General features: G+C 41.7%; 1 protein-coding gene across 1 annotated transcript in view; it reads right to left on the minus strand.

The window, feature by feature from the left end:
• The window catches only part of MAN1A1 (mannosidase alpha class 1A member 1), a 164,039-nt gene that overhangs the window by 123,105 nt on the left and 18,067 nt on the right, over positions 1–22,867 (minus strand). Inside the window, exon 2 of the mRNA XM_085318760.1 lies at positions 22,615–22,861. Within this exon, the coding sequence (XP_085174886.1) occupies positions 22,615–22,861 (247 nt within the window). The remainder of the gene's footprint in view (positions 1–22,614; positions 22,862–22,867) is intronic.

Genomic DNA, 22,867 nt, shown 5'->3' on the forward strand with positions numbered 1-22,867 from the left:
CTTGTAGAGAACGTCTATGTTCATGCTATCATGACAGGCAAAAGAAAGCAGATGTTCAGATGTACAAGGGAATGAATGGAAGAATGTAAGGCTGATGTGCAATTAAAACCCCACATCAAACTGAATGCTAGAGCTCTGTTGCAATCATCTCCTGTCAGTAGAGGATGTAGCAGAAATTGAAAGAATTCAATTTTGAGGCATGGGGGTATTTTCCTCAATAGAGGCGCTGAATAATTGGCTCTATTTATTTGCAAATGGRCAAAAAGAGAACAAGATAAAATAAAGGGATATAGAAAACAAGGGCTTCTCCTGAAYGTCTTGAACAAGACAAAAGGAGAAAGTTAAACACACAAATGTTAAGTTTGKTACTGAAAAGAAAGTACMTACTCAGGAATCACTGCCGTAAGATACAGTGGAGGGTACCAGATGAACTGAGAGAGAGGATGGTCATAACGGCTCAGGKTGGGTATTGCCTCTCCTAGGTTCTTAGATAAACTGCTTCAAAAGCCTGACAACTTCCGCAGCACAAACGGAGCATCAGTCCCGTCTGCACTGCCCATACGTGGCTCACACCACGCCAACCTTCGCGCAGCCCGGTGTCACGAGGAGGAGACACCTTCCACCGCACCACTGGGGACTTACTGCCTTAAGGGGAAAATATTTCAGCTTGGCACTGTCACCTAACCTTGCCAGTTTCTCAGTGTTTATGGTACCTTACACAAATACAAACAGTAGAGCAGAAAGACACAGCCGACAGGGCGTTTCTCCGCGACACAATGAAATCAAAGAGCCCTAGCTGAAATTCCTGTGCGTATCTAAAGCAGGAAGGGGGCTGGGGGGKAGACAACTGAGAACCACACACTTAGAAGACCACAAGCTTTGAACCAGAGGGGAAGAAGAAAGCATGTGACTGGACTGGTTCTCCAGTATCTACTTCTGCTTTCCTTCAATCTGTTTGCTTTTTTTGGAGCCAGGCATGGAAAACCACAGGTTTCCCAGATCAGTTCTGTTGATTTCATGTTTTATTTCAAGTTTCCCTAAATGAGATCGATCAYGATATTTATTGTGTCTATAACTTTAATCCAGAAGAAAAAGGCTCTAATTTAAACCATGATTTGGGTAGTTCAGCCTAAACTATCCAAAATAATCTATGGAGTTTGCTGCTGYGCCTAAGAAAAAATTTTGAAATTAAGCCAAATTACATGGCAAAAATAAAAATAATTTTCCCTAAATTCTCAATATAATTTCCCCAAATAATACCTATGTCAAATCTCTCTGAACTACAAACTGTCTAGTAAACTAGAGCTGGTGAGAAGTTTCCTGTTAAAAACAGAAAATAAAAAACTGTCCGTGTTTAAAAACAAACAAACAAAACCCCACATAAGTTCACTCGCTGCTTCAGCGGCCAGAGAGCAGGATTTGACAGGTCGCTTCCAGGCAGGCTGACGGGTGAGGGACAGAGCGGGCAGGGAGCTGAGCTCCCCTCGCAGCCTGCTTGACAGCTCCCTGTCGACTTTCATTTCTGCCTTACTGGCTGCCTGTGAGCAAATTTTGTAAATTCTGAAAACTCTATTTCGGGTGAAACACTTCTGAAAAATTTTAAGTTGTTCTTTTGTCTCATGTTTCCTTCCTAAACCTCGAAGTTTGCTACCAGAAATGCTTTCTAGCCAGCTCCGGGCTCGATCCTAACAAGCCTACCCTCCTTCCGATATCAAGTTCTCTAATCCGCAGCTCAAGAAGCAGTGGATATTCCGATATAAAGACTTTAGGAAACCCATAGCTGTATTAAATCACGACTCAATCCATAGCAATATTAAGTTATGGCTATTAATTCATACAAACATTGAGGTATAGGAAACATAATATATATTATTCTGGAATCTTTTCTGAGGCCTGGACACAATTAATTCTAGACTAAAAGACTCCATGTAAAGATACACATGCAGACAGCCCACGCTGACAGTGGTGCCCCGATAACACCCCGAGTAAGCACAGCACTCTACAGATAAGGAAGAAGTGTATGCATGCAGATGGCCCACCCTGACTTGTGGTGCCACTAACAGGATAGCAACACAAGAAAGGGATGAAACAGAGCATTTCTTATGTTTACAGCTCACTTAGTGAGCATTTGGCTAACAATAATGTGTTTTCATGTAAGATTGTTAGGAATTTTATCCATGCTATCCTGAAATAATTTCAGCATCTATCTTTTGGTTCTTTGTTGTTGTTGTTCTTCAACTCTCAGAAACAGATGTCTCTGAGTAGAAGACAGGCAACAATTATTCCAATTCTCGGAATATCCCTGTCACAGAAGAATGATTGCTAAATGAGTACAGAAGGCTCATCTACTCCATCACCCTATCTCTAACAAAGTTTAGGGACAGCACGAGCAAACAGAAAGACTACCTGTGAATACAGCAAGTCTTCAGAGRCTGGAAGTCAGGGATCTTCCAGAACCAGATGTGGTGTCTGCACAACTACCAGTAGTGTTTTCTTTTACAAAATTACCCCACTGTTTCTTGAACTCAGGCAAATTTTTAGTATTCACAGAATCCTGCAGCAAAGGCTTCACAGTTCAACAATGTACTGTGTAAAGAACAGTTTGTTTTGATTTTGTCACCTAGTAATTTCATTTGATGTGCCCTATAGTGGACAAAGAGGAGCATCTCTCAGATTACGCTTAAATAACACCTCTAAATCCACCATAAAAATTGATTTCTGATTACTACTTCTTTCTCCAAATTATATTATTTTGCTGGAAGATTCCTGAATCCCACTTAATCTGAGAATTCTGAAACAAAGTGTGCTTTTATTATGTCTTTTCACTGTCCTTTTTGTACTGGAGAACAGATTGACTTTCAGAGACATGCAAGTTAGCTGTTTATGAGACAAATAGTAGATGATTAGGAAGAAGCTAAGTGCTTTAAATCTGCCTTTGTTCTTGCAGACTAAAATGGAGAAATGGTTCTGACCTCTTCTGTAACGCTTCATGAGATCTATTGATAAAAACCAATTGCATCAAACAGCAAATTACAATCAAATAACTACATGCTATCATGGCATCCGGTTTTTACTCGATGTTCGTGACTAGCACCCTTTCTGTTACACCAACACGCGTATTACCTGTCTGTGCTCTCAYTGTCTCTGTACACGTATTCACCTCAGAGAATGAAACTACAGAAATCTAGAGCCTTTAACTTTTAGGGATTCACRTATATAATGTTTAGCACACTGAAGTAACATGCCCCCGAGAAGCCAGTTTAGGACAACAGAGGCATTAGTCCTTGTAAGATAATGTTTCCCCAGAGCTACACAAAGCTTCCTTGTTGAGCATACAAAGAAAAAGCTTGAACATACAAGCTATTCAGACTGCTTACTAAAGTCTTCCCAAAACAAACGTTTCATTACTAGAAAATTTTTTGATAACTTCTTCCCTCAAAAAAGAAGAGAAGTAGTCGCTTTTAGAATATTTACTGTGCTTTCACATTTGCATGAAAATGTGACATATTTCACTCTTCTCTCTCAAATTTATTGATCTAATCAGACATTTCATTTCTTTCAAATMGTTTCCTGCTGCTCTGCTTAGGACTCTGAAGAGGGCAAAGCTACTTTCGTTTCTAATTCCAAAAAACTATCCGGGATTTCCATCCTGTAACGGGCCCCTGAAAATAACAAACTTCTGACACATCCATAAATCTATGATATCTATCTGCTTTTTTAAATGCTGAAATTGTATTTTCCACATGGACAGATGATGACTGGACACACATGCAGAGTTCATCTGCACTTCATGACATGAGTCCATGATGATAGCACTGACTTTTTTTCCCCAGGACACTTTAGGAAGGTCCTGGCACCACTTCTTAGAACAGAACATCGTGTATCCTAGTTGTTTTCTGTTACAGCAAAACAGAACTCCATGAGCATATGCAAAATCATCAGGACTCTCTTCATCTGACTGTAAAGGCATAGAAAGGCCTTGAGATCTATGTTCTAGCAGATCCAACTTCAACTTAATATTCAAATACTTCACTGCTCTTAATTTTAAGCAATGTACTATTTTATGGATGTATCTACAGATATAGAGATCTGGAGAAGAATCAAAATAAAGCRCCTTTCTTAAAAAAGTAGAAATGTCTAAAACTTAAGCAATCTACAGTCTACTATGGACAGACAGAATGGGAGACTAAAAAGAGCCTGACTGACTTTTGCTTTTACCTTTTCCACATATCTGATAAGATTGTTTCATTAAGTAGCAAACCTGCCTGAATTTGTACTAGTCCTTAGCCTATAGTTCAAGGAAATACATATCACAATCAAAATGTATCCTGTCCGTTTATAATCAGGGTGCTAACTCTAACTGGGAGGGGGTTGCTCTAACAAATAAATTACCTTCTAAAACAGTGGTCAAAACACAGTATGTTATGTGGATAAATGAATTAGATTTGATGAAATTAACTTGTTTCTTAAGGGAAAAAAAAAAAAAAAAAAAAAAAAAAAAACAGCTGCTGGTCTGAAGTGGCACTTAAGATCAGCAGATCACTTGGTAGGTAAAACTATGCCTATCTCCAAAGTTGGAAACTCTTATTGTAGGTGACTGAATAAGCAGTGTAGCACAGGACAGGTAGATGGATTTTGTTAAACAACTCTCTACTCTAGAACTCCATGACCCGAGATTCAAAACTGTGCCAACACTAACTAGTGTACTACCAGCTACTTTGCTGCTGCAGTTACAGTTTTTGACATTAAAGGCTAGTCAAGATCTCAAGAAGATTTATTTACGTGTAGTTACAATCAGGCCAGGTTAAGCCTATTTACAGACTTCTAGCTGACATGATTAACYGGGAGTTAACATTCCTGTGCGCTAGATAAGATGTCCCCTTAAATAGCCACTTCACCATAAGATGCCCCCTTAAATATCCACTTCACCAGTTCATTGTCTTCTTTCTGTCCCATCTAGCAGTTAGAAAAACAAACCAACCAACCTCCACCACCGCCTTGCTCCACAGGGCAAAAGTGACTCATTTCCTTCTATTCTACTTGTAACCATCAAYAGTTTATACTCTTGTAAGGCTGTCATTTCTTTGAGGAGAAATCATCTTTTAGTCCACTTTACAGGAACTAGCATAGGTTTGACCAGGCACTGGGCTAATCTGCTACTGACTTTGAAATAGGTAACTAACCATCTTAAGGTAGTACTTGCTCCAGCTAAAATTGAAGCGGATTCCTCCAGAAGTGTCACATGAGTCAAGGCCCTCAGCTGAAGCATTAAATCCTAGAGCTCTTCACATCCCATCCAAAAGCAGCAAGATGTGGCAGAAAAGTCTTTGGGTTGTGCAGTGCAGGAGAGAGGGCTCTGCTCTGGTGCCTGCTGCTACTGGACTTGAYCTCTCTCATATCAAGGCCTCTGGCCAACAACTGAAAGCCAGCTAACAGGTCTGCTTACTGGTCCCATAAACATATGAGTGTAATTAAAACATGCACTACCTTACAGTTTCAATTTGTCTAGTGGAKTTCAAGCCTACTTTGCATATGACGCCACTGCTACTTGCTAACGGGTAATAACCTGAACCTACAGCAAGAAACTGAGCAAGTATTTTACTTTTTTTGAGTAAGTTTCAAAGTCAACATCAAATGTACACACTTATTTCTAAAAGTCAATAATCCCTGCTGGTGCAAACCAGTGCTGTAATTAGATTGCAAACCAAAGTCAAGGGGCTGTCAAGCAGAATGGAGAAAGAATGGTTTGCAAGGGAGGCAATACATCAGTAATACATCCGCATTTGAAGTTTCCAGCATTAAATAAACTCAAGTTCAAAAATTAGTTATCCAAAAAACATACTCTGAAAAACTAGTTTATTATTTGCAGTCTGGTGGTTTTTTCATTGATTTTAACAGAAGTTGCTTACTGCTTTCTTTCTCCAAAAGAAAATGACAGTCCCTGAAGAGTACCATTTACTTTGAAACTGTCAGCAGATACAGCCATTAAAAGAAAAAGAAAAGCACCCACCAATTCTACTGCTCTGATTTTTCGCTGTTTCTTTTCTTAATATTGAAGAAGGGATACTAAAATACTTTAAGGAAGCATGCGAGACGCTAGTTTTATCTCATCAGCTATGGGTCTCCTTAAAAGAAAGACAGTGTGTCCCTTGCCCCAGCTGGAGGGGTCTGCTGGTCATCCAGTACATCCAGTACATTAATACCTTCTTGAGAGCGAACTACTTTAATCAACTTGTTCATATAGGGTATGTTTTTACAGACCACTTGAAGTGTGCTATAATTTTAGTTAGCTTGGCTTTCTTCCAAGTTACAAAGCAAATAAAAAATGTGTGTTACTCACACGACCAAAGTTGCAAGAAAACAGTGCAAATATTCCATAGTTTGCATTTATTTCAAGTTATTTTTGGCCAAGCAGTCCAAAAGGCTTGGCACCCAAGTGCTCTTCCTTTCCTATGATCAACAACATGTAACTGGGGCTCAGGGAAAAGGAAGTTTACAGAGGCAAGGCATCTGCCAGACCACCACTATCTTACAGTGAATTTGCCTCCAGCCCGGACCTGGCATAGCCAAGACTGGTTAGATTTTAAAGCACTGCCAAAGTCTGAGAGATGAAAAAGGAATGCGGGTTTGTACTGATTTGGGGAAAGCGGTTGACTGAGTAATCTTAGAAGCCTAAGAWGATATTAAAATGATTTCTCCTTAATGATGCATATTTTCTGATAGAAAAAGCAAGTATTTCTAAATTCACCCAGAACTAGTTACTGAGTTCATAGCTACTTAACACTAACCATATCACAAAAGTTAGACAGCGTGAATGAAACTCAGCGACGTCCCAAAATAGGAGGGATTAACTACATGAATTAACTGTTTTCAAACTCCTTGTGTTAAAACCCGAYAGAGAACTGCTGACAAGGATTGTCAGAAAACTATCAGGTACTGAGTAAGACACATTTTAAACATAATGCGACTTGCAACCGAATATTGCTCTTATTCAAAAAGGACTATATTTAATTAGTAACAGCTCTTCTGAAGATCAGCAATGTTACTTCTCCCCACTGATCAAAAGGTAAAAGTATTCTGTCAGTCTYTACACCATAAAGACATCAGTACACATTCTCATACCATAAGTTTCAAGAAGTGCCGCTTATCATTCCAGCTGCCAAACCCTTCCTCACTATTCACCAGCTACAACCAGGGCCCTTCTCAGGTTTCAGTCACATATACAAGCCGTAACAGCTACGAAACGTTTGTGCTAACGACAGTAGGAGTGAATACAGATAGAAAAACATGCTACAACCCCAGCAGGACAACCTTTTTCATGTTTAAAAAGATGACAGAGATTACAGTTTGGCAATATTACGTGGACAATAATTCTGTATGTTCAGGTATCAGCTTTTTCTTTGGTCCATCTGACTGACATGCATATAAATAGGTGCACGTGCAACTATGTTTGCAATTTTTATGCTATGGTGTAACTAATATTTCTCTAAAAATTTCTGAGGATCGATTACTCTCAGGATCTTTCACTTTCCTAAAACACTCCCCTATACATTTATTTCTTTGGTAAAACATGGTACATCTGGTACTACCAGTGATTCCCACTTACTAGTTTTCAAATGAAAGATTAGCAATATTGCTTAACATACTTCTATTATTCCTTAACCTATCAGAAAACGCATAAAGTTTCTCTCTTCCTCTTCTTACATAACATCTTTGAGGAATTTAGATAAGTTCTTAATTATTTGCTTTTAGGGAAAAGACAGAAGCTGAAATTGGTGTGGGGGATTTTTTTTTTTTTGTAGGAAAATAACATATAACAAATTACAAGCTGTTTTGATTTGGCACTTAAAATGCCACCCAGGATGTTTCCTATAAGCAGCATATTTGAAACTGAATATTAAAGTACAGCAGAAATACCCAAGAGAAATTATGAATAAATTATTTTCTTCCTGATTACAGCACATCCACAGTTCTCATTTTACAGGCTGCAGAAGTTCCCTGCATAACAGAGGATAAATAGCAACAAAAAGTTACTCAGCACAAGAATCATTATTGGTGAAGCTGCAGCAGTACCAGCCAAAAAGGTCTTTGGGAAACATTTCTGTTTTTGTGGGGATGAAGTACGGTCTGTAAAACAGACACTATATGCATTTGACATTAAGAGAGAGGATCACAGCCCCMTTTGTTTGCACTGCTTTGGTCATACAAATCCAGAGGGGTTTTAAAGCTCTTTTTGAGACTTGTCCTGGCATCAGCTGTTGGTCTTGTTCCTTCCTCAGGAAAGAAAACATACGCCTTTTTCAAATGGTGGCATGAATCTGAAGTGGAAAAGGCTCCCTACAGCAAATTAAGAGTAAAATAGGCACCACAAAGATAGTGCATTCAAACAAAAAGGAAGAACCTCCTCCCCACTACACACAAAATGCACTCCCCCCCCAAGCCCCACCACAGAACATGGTAATAGGTAATTAGCCCATCAGCTAAAGTCACTCTAAACCAAATATGTTAAACATCTTAATGTACTATTAATAGTGTGGTGGGTGTATTAATAGTAGTGGTGTACTTCCAGGTTCTCATGATCAAGACTTTAGCAAAAAACAAAGAAACAAAAAGCAATAAAAAGTTTTTCTCTCAATGCCCAGCAGACACAGGCCAGAATGTTCACCTACAGTTTCCCTGGGCACACAAGAGACCCAGACTCCCAACAGCTTAGCCTACAGGACCTGCTTTGTAAACAAAATCAGAATGCTGGACTTTTACCTCAAGTGGTAGATCAAAAATATAATAGTGGGGAAGAGCCACTGGTCAAGCTTTCAAATGCCAAACAAACTCAAAGTAACTTACTTCCTGCATGAAATGAAACCTCCATACATCCTAGACAATTTAGGAAACATTTCTGCCCAGAAGTTAAAGCAAGCTTGACATCTTTCTAAAACTCAGAGGCCCTTTCCTCAATCTTACTTGGCTCCCATAGCTAGTACTCATGTAGGCTTTATGGTTACTTTTCCATATTTTGCTTTAAATGACAAATAAAAATTATGGGTGGTCACTGTTCCCATAACAAAGGATCAAAAGTTGGCACAACAGGAAGATGATATAGTCACTGCCTTAGCTAGAAAAAACTTAGTTTCTCTCATCACAAAATCAAAACAGTTATGTCAAATTGAAAGGTTGCTCATTTATCACTACAATACTGGAAGCCTATGTTTTTGGAAGTGACCAGTGATTTTGGACAGTGAACACCAGACACTATAAAGACAGACTTCATTTTCAAAACCAAGTTTCTAGAAAAGCCAGACTTCATTGTGATATATGGTGTCAAGAGAATTAGTAATGTACTGTGATATAGTACAATCTTACTGTAAATATCTTTACAACAAAMCAGACAATAAGTCATACAACAGGTGCAAGTTTATGAAAAAACAGGTTTGTAAGCCAGTCCTAATTTTTTTTTGCTCATTTTGAATGCTTATAGATAAAGTAAGCAGTCTCAAAATTCCGTATGTTATCTATACCTGTTTGTTCGGTAAACATTTTCTTATTTTTAAAAGAAATTCAAAATATCAGAGCTCATGTCCAGCTACCTACTATGCCCAAAAAATGAAACTGAGAAATGTAGCACAGATACAAAGGAGTCAAAAAAGGCCACAAGTCATTTTCCTCCGCTGCCCCACTTCCAATAATAAAAGCTTACTTCAGAACAACTAGTTTATGAAAGAAAACTGTCTAAACCACAAGCTGTAGTAAATCAGCCCATTTACATGCTGGACAGGAGAGCTTTAGATCCTGGAGGAAGTGAAGAAGGCAAGTAATAGACCCTGCACTTCAGGTGAGCAAACCTAGCTTGTCCAGAGACTAAACACAACAAAGGAGCTCAGGAGAGCTGGTCAGCCTTTAGGGGCAAGCAGGGTCCATCTCGACGCATAGGACAACAAGCAGGTCCCTGGCAGGATGGGAAGCACCTGAGAGAAGGGAGCAAGAGAATGGGCAGAGGTAGAAGTCCAGGTGAGGRGATGCTCAGCTGGAAACCACTGTGGGACAGGAAGGGTCTCTACAGGTACCTTGGCAGCAGAAAGAAGACTTAAGAAAACAGGGACCTGTTGCTGAACAAGCAGGGCAAACTAGTGACAAAACACATTAAGATTGAGAGCTTAATTTCTTTTTTTCTTTGGTCTACCAGCAAGGCATGCTCTTGAGGCAGAGCAGCAGAACTTGCTGGGAAGAGGTGCTAGCCTCAGGGAACTACAGGCTCGTCAACCTTATCCCAACCCCTGGAAAGAATATGGAGCAAATCCTCCTTGAAGCTATTTCTTGGGACATGAAGGACAAAAACATCTTTGCAAACAGCAAGCACGATTCCCAAAGGCAAACTGTGCTCAATCAACTCAATTACTTTTTATGATGAAGCAATTGGCTCTGTGGATGAGGAAAGAGCAGCACATATTGTTTACCATGACTTTAGCATAGTTTTTGACACAGCCCCCCTTAAGCACTATTGTGGCCAAAGCAGAGAGGCATGGACTAAATGGGTGATCAACAGGGTCAGTGAAAAACTGGCTGGTCTGCCAAGCTCAAAAAGCAATGGTAAATCAGCCAAAGTAAACTAAGTGGCCAGTTACGAGTGACATTCCTCTCAGGCAGATCTGGRCAACGGAAGACAACACACCAAGTTTAAGGATAATGCCAAAAATAGGACAGCAATTGGGAAGCTGGAGAGCAGRGCTCCTGCTCCAAGGGCATCAACAAGCTGCTGCGGTGGGCTGACAAGCCTCATGAAGCTCAGCAAACACAAAATCTTATACCTGGCATAGCATAATCCATTGCACAAATACACACTGGGAAATTACTGGCTGGAAAGCAGCTTTGCAGCTAGGGGTTCTGCTGGACAACTGGCTGAACACAGGTCAGCAAAGCATCCTTGCAGTGATGAAGACCAGCTATATAGTGGGCTTCATTAGCAAGTGTGCCCATTTGTCAAGGGAAATGATTAAGACCTTCTGCTTGACATTCCCGGGGCCTCAAACAGAGTGTYGTTCTCGGTTTTGCGCTCCCTGGTACACCAACATAGAGATTTGGCGGGGTGGGGTGGGGGGGGCGTGAAGTAAAGAAGAACATGAGGAAAGGCTGACAGAGCTGGGTTTGCTCAAACTGGAGATGACGAATGGGAAGGCGGGGGGGAGAGTTTATTTACTGTCTTACCTACCTAACGGTTGTATACAGAGAAGAAGGAGTSAAGATCATCTTAGTAGTGCACAGTAAAAGAAGAGACAATGGTGACAAGTTGCAGCAAGAGAAATTCAAACTAGCTACAGTAATAACAATTAAAAAAAAAACATAAGGTCTTTAGAGACAGGAATAGGTTTGTCCAGAGAGGGTGCCAAATCTCCATCTTTGGAGATTTCCCAAATTTGAYTGCACAAGTTTCTGAGCAACCTGATATTATTTTGAAGTCAGTACTGCTCTGAGCAAGAAACTGAGCACATGTCTCCAGAGGTCCCTTCCAATTTAAATCTTTACGATTTTCTTAAATGATGACATTACACGACATTATTAATATAGCTCTATGTACTTGTGATGTATTCTATAATAATTACTATTCTGGGTAATATTTGCCCTCCACATGGAAAAAACATGGCAATCTCATTACAGGGTTCAAATAATCATGTCTSCAGGCAACTTCTTTTCAGGAATTAATATCAAAATAAAAAGCTGCAAGTGTAAAAAGTAAAATTCAGCCTCTACAGAAATGAGAACAGTTTGAAACAGGAACCCCTACACTTCATAAAACTRGTGTATTTAATGATTAAAAAGATAAAATTTGGAACATCTTTCTTCACAGCAAGCAGGATCTAAGAAAGGCAACAAAACTACTTTTTCAGTCAGTAACCATCTTGATTACCATATAATATGTGGGATCTTCAAGCTGACTGAAGATTGCTTTCTCTCTACGCAGACTAGAAAAATCATTAAGTGAGTCTGGATTGCGCTCTCTCTCTCAACAACAAAATTATATGGTAAGTAGAAGCTTATGGGAAAGAACAAACAAAACTCCAGCACACATTAATGCAGACCAACCATACTTCCGTAATGTTTTGAGATGATCAGGCTGCATAATAAAACCGTGCTTCCTGTGAAGTCTGAAAACTTTTCTGCAGAGCATCTACTTTTTCAAGGTTTAGATACGTATAACAAAATAATCTATGTAAAACTGATAACTGCTGAAATTCAAGAATTTCTTTGCTTCATCCCAATGCTCTGGATTTTGCCTGCAGCATATATATAATTACCTTTTCAATTTAGATGACTATTTGTAAAGTCAATGCCCCTGACTTTATTCACGGTACTTATTCAGATCAGAGCTTGCACTCAAACTACATCCTTAGGGACAGACCGGGACAGACAAGAGAATTCATCCTCTACCAGATGCACAAAGTATTTGGCTCTAATGTTAAACATCTTTATACAGAGAGATACAAAAACATCTCTCCTCTCTCTATATATATATGTACACACACACATAYACACACYCCTTCRTGTGCACACACAAATACGGTGAATTTTTAAAGAAACTGCACGAAGAGGCTTAAGGGCTTTTCTTCAGAAAGGCTGTTTTCTGAAAYGCCCTTTTTGATCTGTGACGGCACCTTAGCCCTTGGCAAGATCACAAACATTTCTATGAAGATCCAGTTCTGGTTCAGTGCCGTGCTTCATGCTTGCTCTAGAGCACTACTGAGTAAGACACAAAAATATCACTCAACTTGCAGTCTGGCATTACACAGTGCAGTTTTTTCCATGGTGGCTCTTCAGACAACCTCACCGGAACAAAGCAAGCAGCACACAGCTTTGAAGCGTTATGACTTTTTAAATACATCATGGTTATAACTCTCCTGCTCTCTAAGTGATCATTAGGTTTTCTGTTACATGATGGAGGGGAGGGAGGATATCAGTCCCTCCAAGTTATTAATATCTATTTCTCTTCTTTAAGCTCTAGTTTAAAGACTCTAGTGTGACTATTTAGGCCCTAGACAAATTTTGGAGTGCAGTTCTCAGAATCACAGATGGGTGGAGAACTACAACCACAGTAACAAGCAGCAGATTTCCCTACAGACAGCAGTATGGGCAAAGCTTTATTCCRAGTATCACCATTCAGGGCACCAACAGATGTCAGTACTCAAAGGCAGTGAGAAAACTGACAGTAGAGTTAAAGGCTGGGTTTGCATTTGTCTGTGCATAGCAGAGGATAGTAAAATTGCTATCTTCTTAAGCATTACTCTTCCAAAGCAATTTTTTTAAAAATCTTGGTATTCTTTTACACAAGCTACTTCCTATTTCCTTAGGAAAAAAAAAGCAGTCCCTGAACAAAAGATGTTTTTTATGCAAGGAGCTAAGCAAAAGGAAAATATGCAGATATATTAAAAATAAATACATAGAACAAAAGGCACCTCACAGTGGTCTGAATGCTAATTAAAGCAGCAAGCCATACTGGTCTAATACAATTTTATTAGAATGTTTTAAAAGTGCACTCTGAATAAATAATTGAAATAGATGTTTCATGTTGCCAAGCAATAAGATCACCCTTACACAAGTTAGATTATGTAAATTTCTGGAAAAAAAGCATCAGATACTGTTCCTTCCTTCTCTTTCCTTTCTACTKTAATCTTATGGATGAAACATAATACTGCCTGTAATATAAATGCAACCAATACATACTGTCACATGAGAACTTCAAGAAAGCATGTTTTTACAYAAAAACTGCAACTTCTGCTCCTACCCAGTATCAGAGAAAAAAGTCGATTCTTATGAGAGAATTTTTTAAAAGCACACAGGAAGTCTTTTAATAGCCAGATRTTCCAAAATTATTAGCTCATTCCTGGTACAGCATCTTTTGGCCTTCCCCATCTCTTTTGATTTTCACGTCTTTTCTTACTTTATCAGAGCTTCATGTTTAAACAAAGGGGCCAAGTTTCTTAGAAGTCAGACTTCCATCCACTTGCTTTACTTCTTAAACAATATACATGCCAAGGCATGTACAGTTTCCAAGAGAGAGTGGGAGGACAAATGAAAGTAGGTTTTACACTTGCATTTACCTTTGCATAAGAGACTGCGTATCTCAGTGCTCCCACAAGCGCTGCGGATGTTTAACAGTTTTAAGAACGCAATAGCAGGTTATGTGCTCACCCAATCTGTTTGGAAAGCTTTTAAAGTTAGAGGCATCAGAACGAGCAATACCTGTATGTTCATAAACACTAGCTATAAAATCCGGTCAGCTTACTGAGGTGAATTATAGCAGGCTGTCATGTTATTTCATACAAGCATTCTTTGGTTATAACTGCGCTCACACGGAACATTTCAAGATGCAAGAAAGGCAAGGCTGCAGGCTTATGACCCCACTTGCTTTCCCTCCAAACAGCACTAGACCAGAGCATTTGATTTCCAGGACTGTTTAAAATGCTTAACCTGGTGGCCTAAACACAGAATCGAGGCGTCTCAGGCTCAGTCTGTCCCTGGAATAACCAGGCTGATTAACAGTAGTTCAGCAGCAGACCACAGCTGCCCATGCGTGGTCTTGAACCGCGCTCCAAAACCCAGGCTTAGATCAACCCCAGYGAGCTGACATGCCCGAGCAAGAGACTCGCACCAGACAGGAGCAAAGAGCGGGTAAGAGCCTTCACGTAGCCCGCAGCAACAGCCCTCGGCTCAGCGCAGAGCAATTTAACCGGAGCCAGGTAATCAAGGCCTATTCTTAACCCTGCCGCTGATGCACGGTACGATCTCGCCCGAGTCGCTAGACCCCGCTCACCTCTGGAGAAACACACTACTTTCTCGCAGTGCTAAAGTCTTCTGAATGCTATGGGAAAGGGTGCCAAGTACTCTATTACGACAGTAACTGTTGTAACACAGCTCTGTGAACAGGGTTTCATTTAATCTGTTTCAGGTAAACACGTGCTTTATTCATCACCAATTATGTTTTCATGAGAGATTTGCAAGTCTGGTTATAAGCAGTCATGGAAAAAGAAGAGGSTAGAGACTTCTTACAAGTATGCATGCATTCTTTTCATCAGATACTTAAAAACCCCCTCATTTTTTGCATAAAGAAAGTATTCACACACACAAAAAGGATCCAGTATATCAAGTACTTGGTACATTGCCCATGTTGCTTAATTCATAGGCCCACCTATATAATTACTTTMTGCAAGCTTACAATGGCAGTTCTAGAAATTACTTAGAAATAACCACAAAGTTTCTCAAAACCAAATGTCTAAAACATACGTTAATAGTGCAGTTTGTTATTAGAAATGCACAGTACCAGAATGTTTTATCATTATTGTGCTACCTTAGGCTACAGCCTATTGCCAGAGAAGTGCCGCCCTGGTAGATGGCAGCGAGCACYGAATGAAAGCCACTTTCTCGAAGTATTAGAATGTTGTTCTGCCAAGTAAGTTAGAAAGATGTACGTTATTGCACGCTAAGGCATTCTATTTAAAGATGAAAACCGCAGAAATCTGTGTCAATGCTGGCTCTGCAAGCAACACTTCCAGGAGGCGAACATAGGGGGCCCTAGGAATTCCTGAGTATGTTTCAGGGAGCTTCCAGGGAAAGTGCATCTGTCCAGCAGTCATACAGGTGCTAACATAATGAAGTTAATTATCTTTCATGAGAAGTGCTGTCTCCCATCCATCCATGATTTGCTTTCACAATTCCATGCCTTCACTAACACACAAAAAAAGCTGCCTGCCTATCTGCCATGCTAGCATTTTTCCTCTGGATGAGGGACATTTTTCTGCCCTACTAGTAGATTTTAATAAATAGGTGGAATTTTTCTGCTTCAGTTTGCCTGAGGCATAAACCTACAGCCTTAAGCAGTTGTATTCAGCACCATTATGATTYACTCCATTTCCCTAAGCTAACTGCCTGTCATAGGCTGCTAGATAAATATTAAATACAAGATTACCACCATGAGAATCTAACTTGCACCAAAATACAGGAGAYGTTCCACTTTAAGCTTTACCTCACCCCTTTTCATCACCTTGTTTAATTTTCACCAAAAGAGTCTTGTGTGTCTGGAACTTAGGTTTTGCCTCTACCTAAAATGTGCACACAGTTTTCAGTTAAAGAATAAACTGTGCGCTTGATTTTTTTTTTTTTTTGAAAGCCAGATGCTTTCCAGCGAACGTTTTCCTCTCTGTTCTAGAGGATCCAGTTACATGTCGTTCAGTTAGTTTTGGCAAATTTACCTGTTGAGAACGTAGACCAAGCATGAACATATTCCTTTATATAAAAAAGGAAATATTGCTTTTATTCAGCTCACAGAGAGCTCGTAAAGGCTGACAACATGAACTAGCCATGGGAACTCACCCGAGTGCCAAAGTTGCATATTCCTGTCAAATGTGCACGCTGTCACAGGCTGAGATATTCATCCATCTCATGACGGAGGTTCAAGCGARACAGGCATTTTGCCTATCTGTCAGAAACTTCAAGTCAGTTGATTGAGGCTGCCAGGTCCTCAAAAAATGGAGAGGACATGGCAAACAGCCCAAGCAACTCACCTGAAACAAGGGGCTCCCAGAAAAGAGRGCACCAGGAAGCAGATGGGACACTGCTTTGGCAATGGCTCTCCACTGCCACTGCAGCCAACTGTCCCRTCACTGAGGCTCTCTGGTGTCTCATGGCAAAAGAAGCCCCAGTCCCACTCTCCAMCGCAGCCTCCACTTTGCAGCTGCTTCCAAACGTACCAGCCTAGCGTGGTCGACTGCTCCCCTTGTGCACCACAGAACCAGGTTGCCTCCCGACCCTGCCAGGCAGTGAACCCAACGTCAGCGTGGGTGGGCAGGTGGGTAGCTTTCTATCGGGCTGGTGGGTTGAACTGGCTCTGCAAAGGGTCTGGCAAATGCCAGAGCCCAGAGATCTGCGTAAGGGAGTCCCTGCATYGTAGTCTCCATTACTTAGATGAAGATTCTCTGCATCTTTCCTTGTCATTATCCCTAAGCAAGCAGTTTAACATATCATTTTGTGACATTTTAGATGCTATAAGATATCCTACCCCACCTCCAGCTGCCACTTGACATGAGCACAGACCTTCCAGCAAAGCCTAGGAGAATGTCTACAAGCCCCCTAAGGATCACCTCAATAACTTAGGCATATAAGATACCATTTTATTTACGCACCTAACTCACCTCCTTAGTCTTTTTTAAAACCATTATTAAAAACAAAAACAGAAATACATCAGTAATATTTTTCAGGAAGGAAGGCACTGTGAAACCTTCAAACTCAACTAGCAGATAAGAAAACATTACAGATAACAGGTAAATAAAGGGTTGAAATAAAAAAAAAAAAAACAAAGACAAGGTTCATTTAAACTTCATTTTGAACTCCTTTGAGAAACTGGATGACAGCTACAAGATGTTGACATTAAGGTCAGAAAGTACACTGAGAAAACTTAAAAAGAAAAATTACATTGCATCATCAACATATTTCCAGGAATCACTACCTTGCTAACTCATTACATTACTTCCTTTAATTGCATCTTATTCTTAAAGAAATATACCATCAGTGAACATGCATTTGAGACTGGGAACCACTCAATAGGTGCACAGCATCCTTTTCAAACTCTTCTCATCCTACAGGGGCCTCACAATCTTCCTTGCAATAAAAGCACTGTGAATCCTAGTAAAGGGACTCCCAGRTTTCACTAAGTACTGCTACAGTATTTTTTCCCCCATTCTGTGTTTTGAGAAAAGGAGTTGGGAGGCAGCAGCCTTCTGAAGTGCAGTGCTCCTGCCTGCCACAGAAGGTCACCACAGCAGAGTGAACCTTCACTCTGCAAATGTCATGCTGTGGAGATTCAAATTTAAGGGTGAAGGTAGGTCAGATCAGCTACTTGGACAACTTCCTCCTTTCCTCCTGAAAGGAAGGGGTTTGTTCCTCTTTCTCCTTCCACCTGCTTCCTCCATACAGTACGGCTCCCCCACTACAGCCAGAACAAGCACTGAGTGGACCCTTCCATTAACCACTTTGACTCACCAACTTTATACAGAACTATTGAAYCTTTTTTGTTCTGTTACTTTTCCACTGGTTTAGTGAACTGCATCAGCTTTACAGGTGGCTCCAGGGGAATCATCAAAAAGTCCTGTTCTTCACACCCCCACTGTCCATGAGACCTCCCAGCCCAGCAGCACCAGCATACCAGCAAACAGGAGAGCAAGTAGCAGGAGGGTGTAGGAAGGAAAATGGGGCCAATGGCCCCTTTTCAGAGGTGAGCTACGCCATGCAATTCTACCATCACTCCTCCCTATTATCGGGGAGTTCCAATCATACCCCAGTGCTGCTAGGTCAAGTGCATGATGAAAAACAGAGAGCTAATATTATTCATTCACTTTTACGCTCATAAGCATTCTGCGGTGGTTCCCCCCACACCCTCCCCAGATATTTCTGAACTTCCCTGCAGCATTACAAAGACTTCTTGCTTAATCCAATGATTTCCAATKAAACTGCCACAGAAAACGAGTAATGCTGAAACTAAACAAACAAAACAAGCATGCAGGAAGCTTCAGAATTCGTGCTGCTAATGCAACCTCAATYGGGTTCTCGCTTTAAAGATATCATGAGGTAACTTTCAGCTGCTGAATCTGTTTTGCTGCCTCAGGACTGCTGCACTGTCCAGCTCAAAGGACTGATGCTCAGAAATAACAGCCGAATTAGTGAATAAAACTCTCCCYTCTGGGACCTCTACTTAGTTGACTGCAATGGTTGAGTATTGTGGAAGCAATTGGAGTGCTGGAAGGAACAGAGAGCATGATCATATATCTTAGGCCACTGGATCCCAGCTTTCCAAGGATGCTTTTATCCTGAGGACATGTCTGAACAGCACCATACACTGATGTGTAGCGTATCCAAGCTTGCTATCCAGTTCAAGAGCAGCCCAGCTGTATTAGTATGGTGCTCCACCAGCACCAATAGCTAGCTATTCAGCAGGATTAATTAGCCTGAGCAGAGTGCTGCACTAATGTGATTATATTGCTTCTAGTACCTGAGCTAGCTCATTCGTCCTTTTCAAGTTCTTTTCTCTGAAATGAAAGGGTTCAGTTTTTGTTATTTTTCTAACACCTAAATAATTCAATCACAATTTTTTTCCTTTTCAAGAGAGAGGGAYTGGATTTTAAAAAGATTCAAAATCAGACTTCCCTAATTGAAACAGTGCATCTCCTGCCTCACTAGCCTATCCCCACTATCTCTGTCCTCTACTAATCACTGCTTTAGTTCACATCAAGCTGCCCCTTTTTTCATACTACCTACGTACTTGCAAGTCATCCCTGGTGTTATTTCTGATTACACTGTTGGTTATGGCTGGACAACAGCAGAGACGGTTCCACTCATGCATGCAAAAATGTTATCAGAGTCTCCATTTCCTTCCATGCCTCCTTTCTACGGATGGGGAACAGATATCACGGGAGGCACTTGCTCGAAGGAAGAGTCCTCTAGTCTCTCAAGTCARTGACAGTGAGTGACAAAAGGGGAATACCAACCACCGCCTCCCCAATCAAGTCCATGGCTCCAGGCAGGACACAAAAACAGAGACCAGCATGAGAAGTTCCAGGTACTCAGACGCTGCTCCAAGGCATGGAGATGTCAGAGCATCACTAAACCTGCCTAAAGAGCTTAAGGACTAACAAAACACAACTCTTCATCGATATGCTTGAAAGCAGCTGTACCACTTTGTTGAAACCTTCCTGAAACATTTGGCCTGAGGAAGACAGTCGGTACAGCCAACATCAGGTCAGCCAGTTAAAAAAAAAAAAAATAGCACAGTCACAAGCAACTGACAGCAGTTTTATAACAGGAAGTAACAGGCAAACTTCATTGCAGGCAGTACTGCCAGATCCGCTTTCARCGACTGTGGGCAATTCATCATCTGAAGAGAAATAACAGCACGCATCAGTATCTAGTCTCTGGCCTACACYCCTGATCCATCAGGAGAGGACAGGGGCAGACACGGAGGCCTCGCAGGTACACGGCTGCTGCACACGCAGTCAGAGCAATGACACTGTCTTACAGAGGGGTAAGCGGTGGCAGCAATGCCATCTCCACTGCTGCGCRTTTCTGCATCCCCACTTCACCCACTTGTTAGACTTTCAGCAACTTTCTTATTTTCCTAGTCATTTGTGATACKCGATACTAAATAAAGTTCAATATCTTTTTTTTTTTAAGAAATGGGGGAAATATACTAAGCTTCACAGTTTTTACAAGAAGTATGCCACAGAAAAATAGCTAAAAGTTTTTTAACAAAACTTAGTCAAGAAATGGCATAAAATCATAATCATAATCCATGTTATCAATCACAAACCATATCACCATATTAGCACTGACTAGACTTCTAAACACTTAATTCAGCTTACAATTTATAATGGTATATGAACAAAACCTCTCTAAGCTCTCTCCTCCCCTCTGCTTTTACACCAACACTTTGAAGACATGGAGCTCTTTGAGGACTGGAACGGATGGCAGAGCAACCATACTTGTCATTCTTTTCCTTTAAAGCAGTCTGCTCCCTCTGTCAGAAATACCCACAGGAACAGATTCAAAATTTAAGTCCTAATTACACAACATACGTTATATAATTCAGACTCAAATTCCAGACTCAAGAGACTATGGAAGCAAACAGATTCTTGAAGTTTGCACCACCAGCATGCAAATGCAAGGCACAAGACAGGAACTTGAACAGGTAGTTTCCTCGGTTTGCCTGCATGTACAGTTTAGTACAAAGTTCATGCTTGTAAAAGTTACAATTTAAAACTATTTCTAAAAACACTATAGATTAGAGTTTGCCAGTAAAGCTACAATGGGGGGCGGGGGGAAAGTAGACAGAGGATTGCAAAGACAGCGAAAATAGCAACAAAAATGGCAATATATGAAACAATGGACAGCTAAGAAAACAAGTTAATACAGAATAGGAAACACTGTTTTAACACTGGGGGAAAAAAAGAGCACGGCTTTTTCCTCAAAGAAGAAAAAAAAGGTCAAACCAATCAAGAGCGATGAAGTAAACGGTATGTTAAGTTCAGATACTGAATCAAGAGGAAAGGAAATTCCCAGAAGTAACAGAAATAATATTGAGGGAAACATACTGAGACATGAAGAAAACAGAGATCTGAAAACTATCTCAGTCTTTTGTCATTTCCTATGCTTACACTGCCAGACATCTGCTTTGGGGGGCTGCTATACTGTCAGTGGCTTCTAGGGTGAAGCAGGGGAGAAAGAAGAGTGATGGGATAGAAAGAGAGAGAAAAAAATTAAGAGATACTAGGGTATGTATGTAARTAAGTATGTATATGCACAGACACACACGCAAGCATACATATATGCACACATACATGTGTATCTACTGGACTAGTCAGCACAGTGCTAAGACAGCAAAATCAGTGGTATGCTTAAGTTTTACCTGCTTCCTCCAGCTTATTTACTTGTTGCATCTGAGCTTTCCTCCTTAGAAAAGCACCAGCTGTTTTATASTACTGAATTCAGCACATCAGGTCTGGAGCCTCACTACACTAGCTCTAAGTACTAGCACGGCAATTCAAGAGCCCTGGAAAACCAGTTTATTGGTGCTTTTAATTGTTCTGTATGCCYCAGGGAGGCTGTGCGAGACCACAAACAAAAGAGTAAGTTGTCCCTGCATACGTTTAATATGCGGTCTAAAACATGCACACTTGAGAGTTTCTCCCCTCAAAATACCTTTGCATTGGCATTCATTGCTTACGAGTGCTGCACAATTCGCTAGCGTAGTTAACCCGATGAGAGGACTCCAGAGCTCGGGTCACAACTGGAGATTTGWGAGAGCTTCTTATTTGACATTTGGGTGATTTCAGTGCTCACTTTTCATACTGCTCAGTACAAACGTGCAAATAAGAATAAGTCGGTCCAAATAAGGCTCACGATGCTTCACAAACACAGAAACATGCAGGAGTTTCAGCCTCCGTCCTGTCTCATTTCCACCACCGCAGAACAGGAAACATACACTAGTTATTAATGCATAAACCCTAATCCCCGCAGCCGCCTGAAGTTGTCAGTTTGATACATAAAACAGCCAGCAACGACAGGAAACTGAACTACGCATCGGGCAAACTCTTCTTCTGCCCCAAGAACCCTACCCAGCCGCGCTCCCGACAGTCTCACCTACATTTACTTCGGGGAGTTTCTGCGCCGAAATGCTCGAGAGGGGCCTCGGGACCGGCCGTGCGGCACCGAGGGGCGCGAGGCTCACGGAGTTCGTGGCCAGGGGCTCCAGCTCAGGCGCCTTTCCGCTAAAAGCCCGAGCGGCGGCGTTTCGCCCTTCCCCGGACGCACCTCCCAGAGCGCTCCACAGCCCCAACGCCAGCGGGACCGCGACGCGCCCGCGCGTGGGAAAGGAAAAAAAAAACCACACAACCCCCCTCCCCTAAAATCCCGCACTGAGGGCGCAGGACGGCGCCGGGCTCGGCGCAACAGCTGGCAGCGACCGCTCCCGCGGGCAGCGGCGCCCGCCGCCGGGGCTGCGGCCGCGCCGTCGGGGCTGCGGGGCGGCCGCTCCCCAACTCCCCCCACCGCCGGGCTGGGCCGCCCCACGCCGCCGCCACCCACCTCTTTGATTTTGTCCCTCCGCTGCCGGACGGCGGGGTCGGCGGGCTCCCGCCCCACGGCGCCGGCGGGCTGGCGGAAGGGGCGCTGGGGCAGCCCGGGGGCTCCCGCCTCCTTCCTGCCGCGGGCGTCCTGCAGAAGTTTCTCCTTGTCCTGGCGGATGTCCCTGCGGATCTCCTCGGGCAGCTTCTGCAGCGTCTCCTTGGCCTCCCGCAGAGCCCGCTCGTGGTCCGCGCGGATCCGCGCCAGGCTGCTC

This window comes from Rhea americana, unplaced genomic scaffold (genome assembly GCF_003343005.1).
Source record: "Rhea americana isolate MKP2758 unplaced genomic scaffold, rheAme1 scaffold_117, whole genome shotgun sequence".
NCBI classification, from domain to species: domain Eukaryota; kingdom Metazoa; phylum Chordata; class Aves; order Rheiformes; family Rheidae; genus Rhea; species Rhea americana.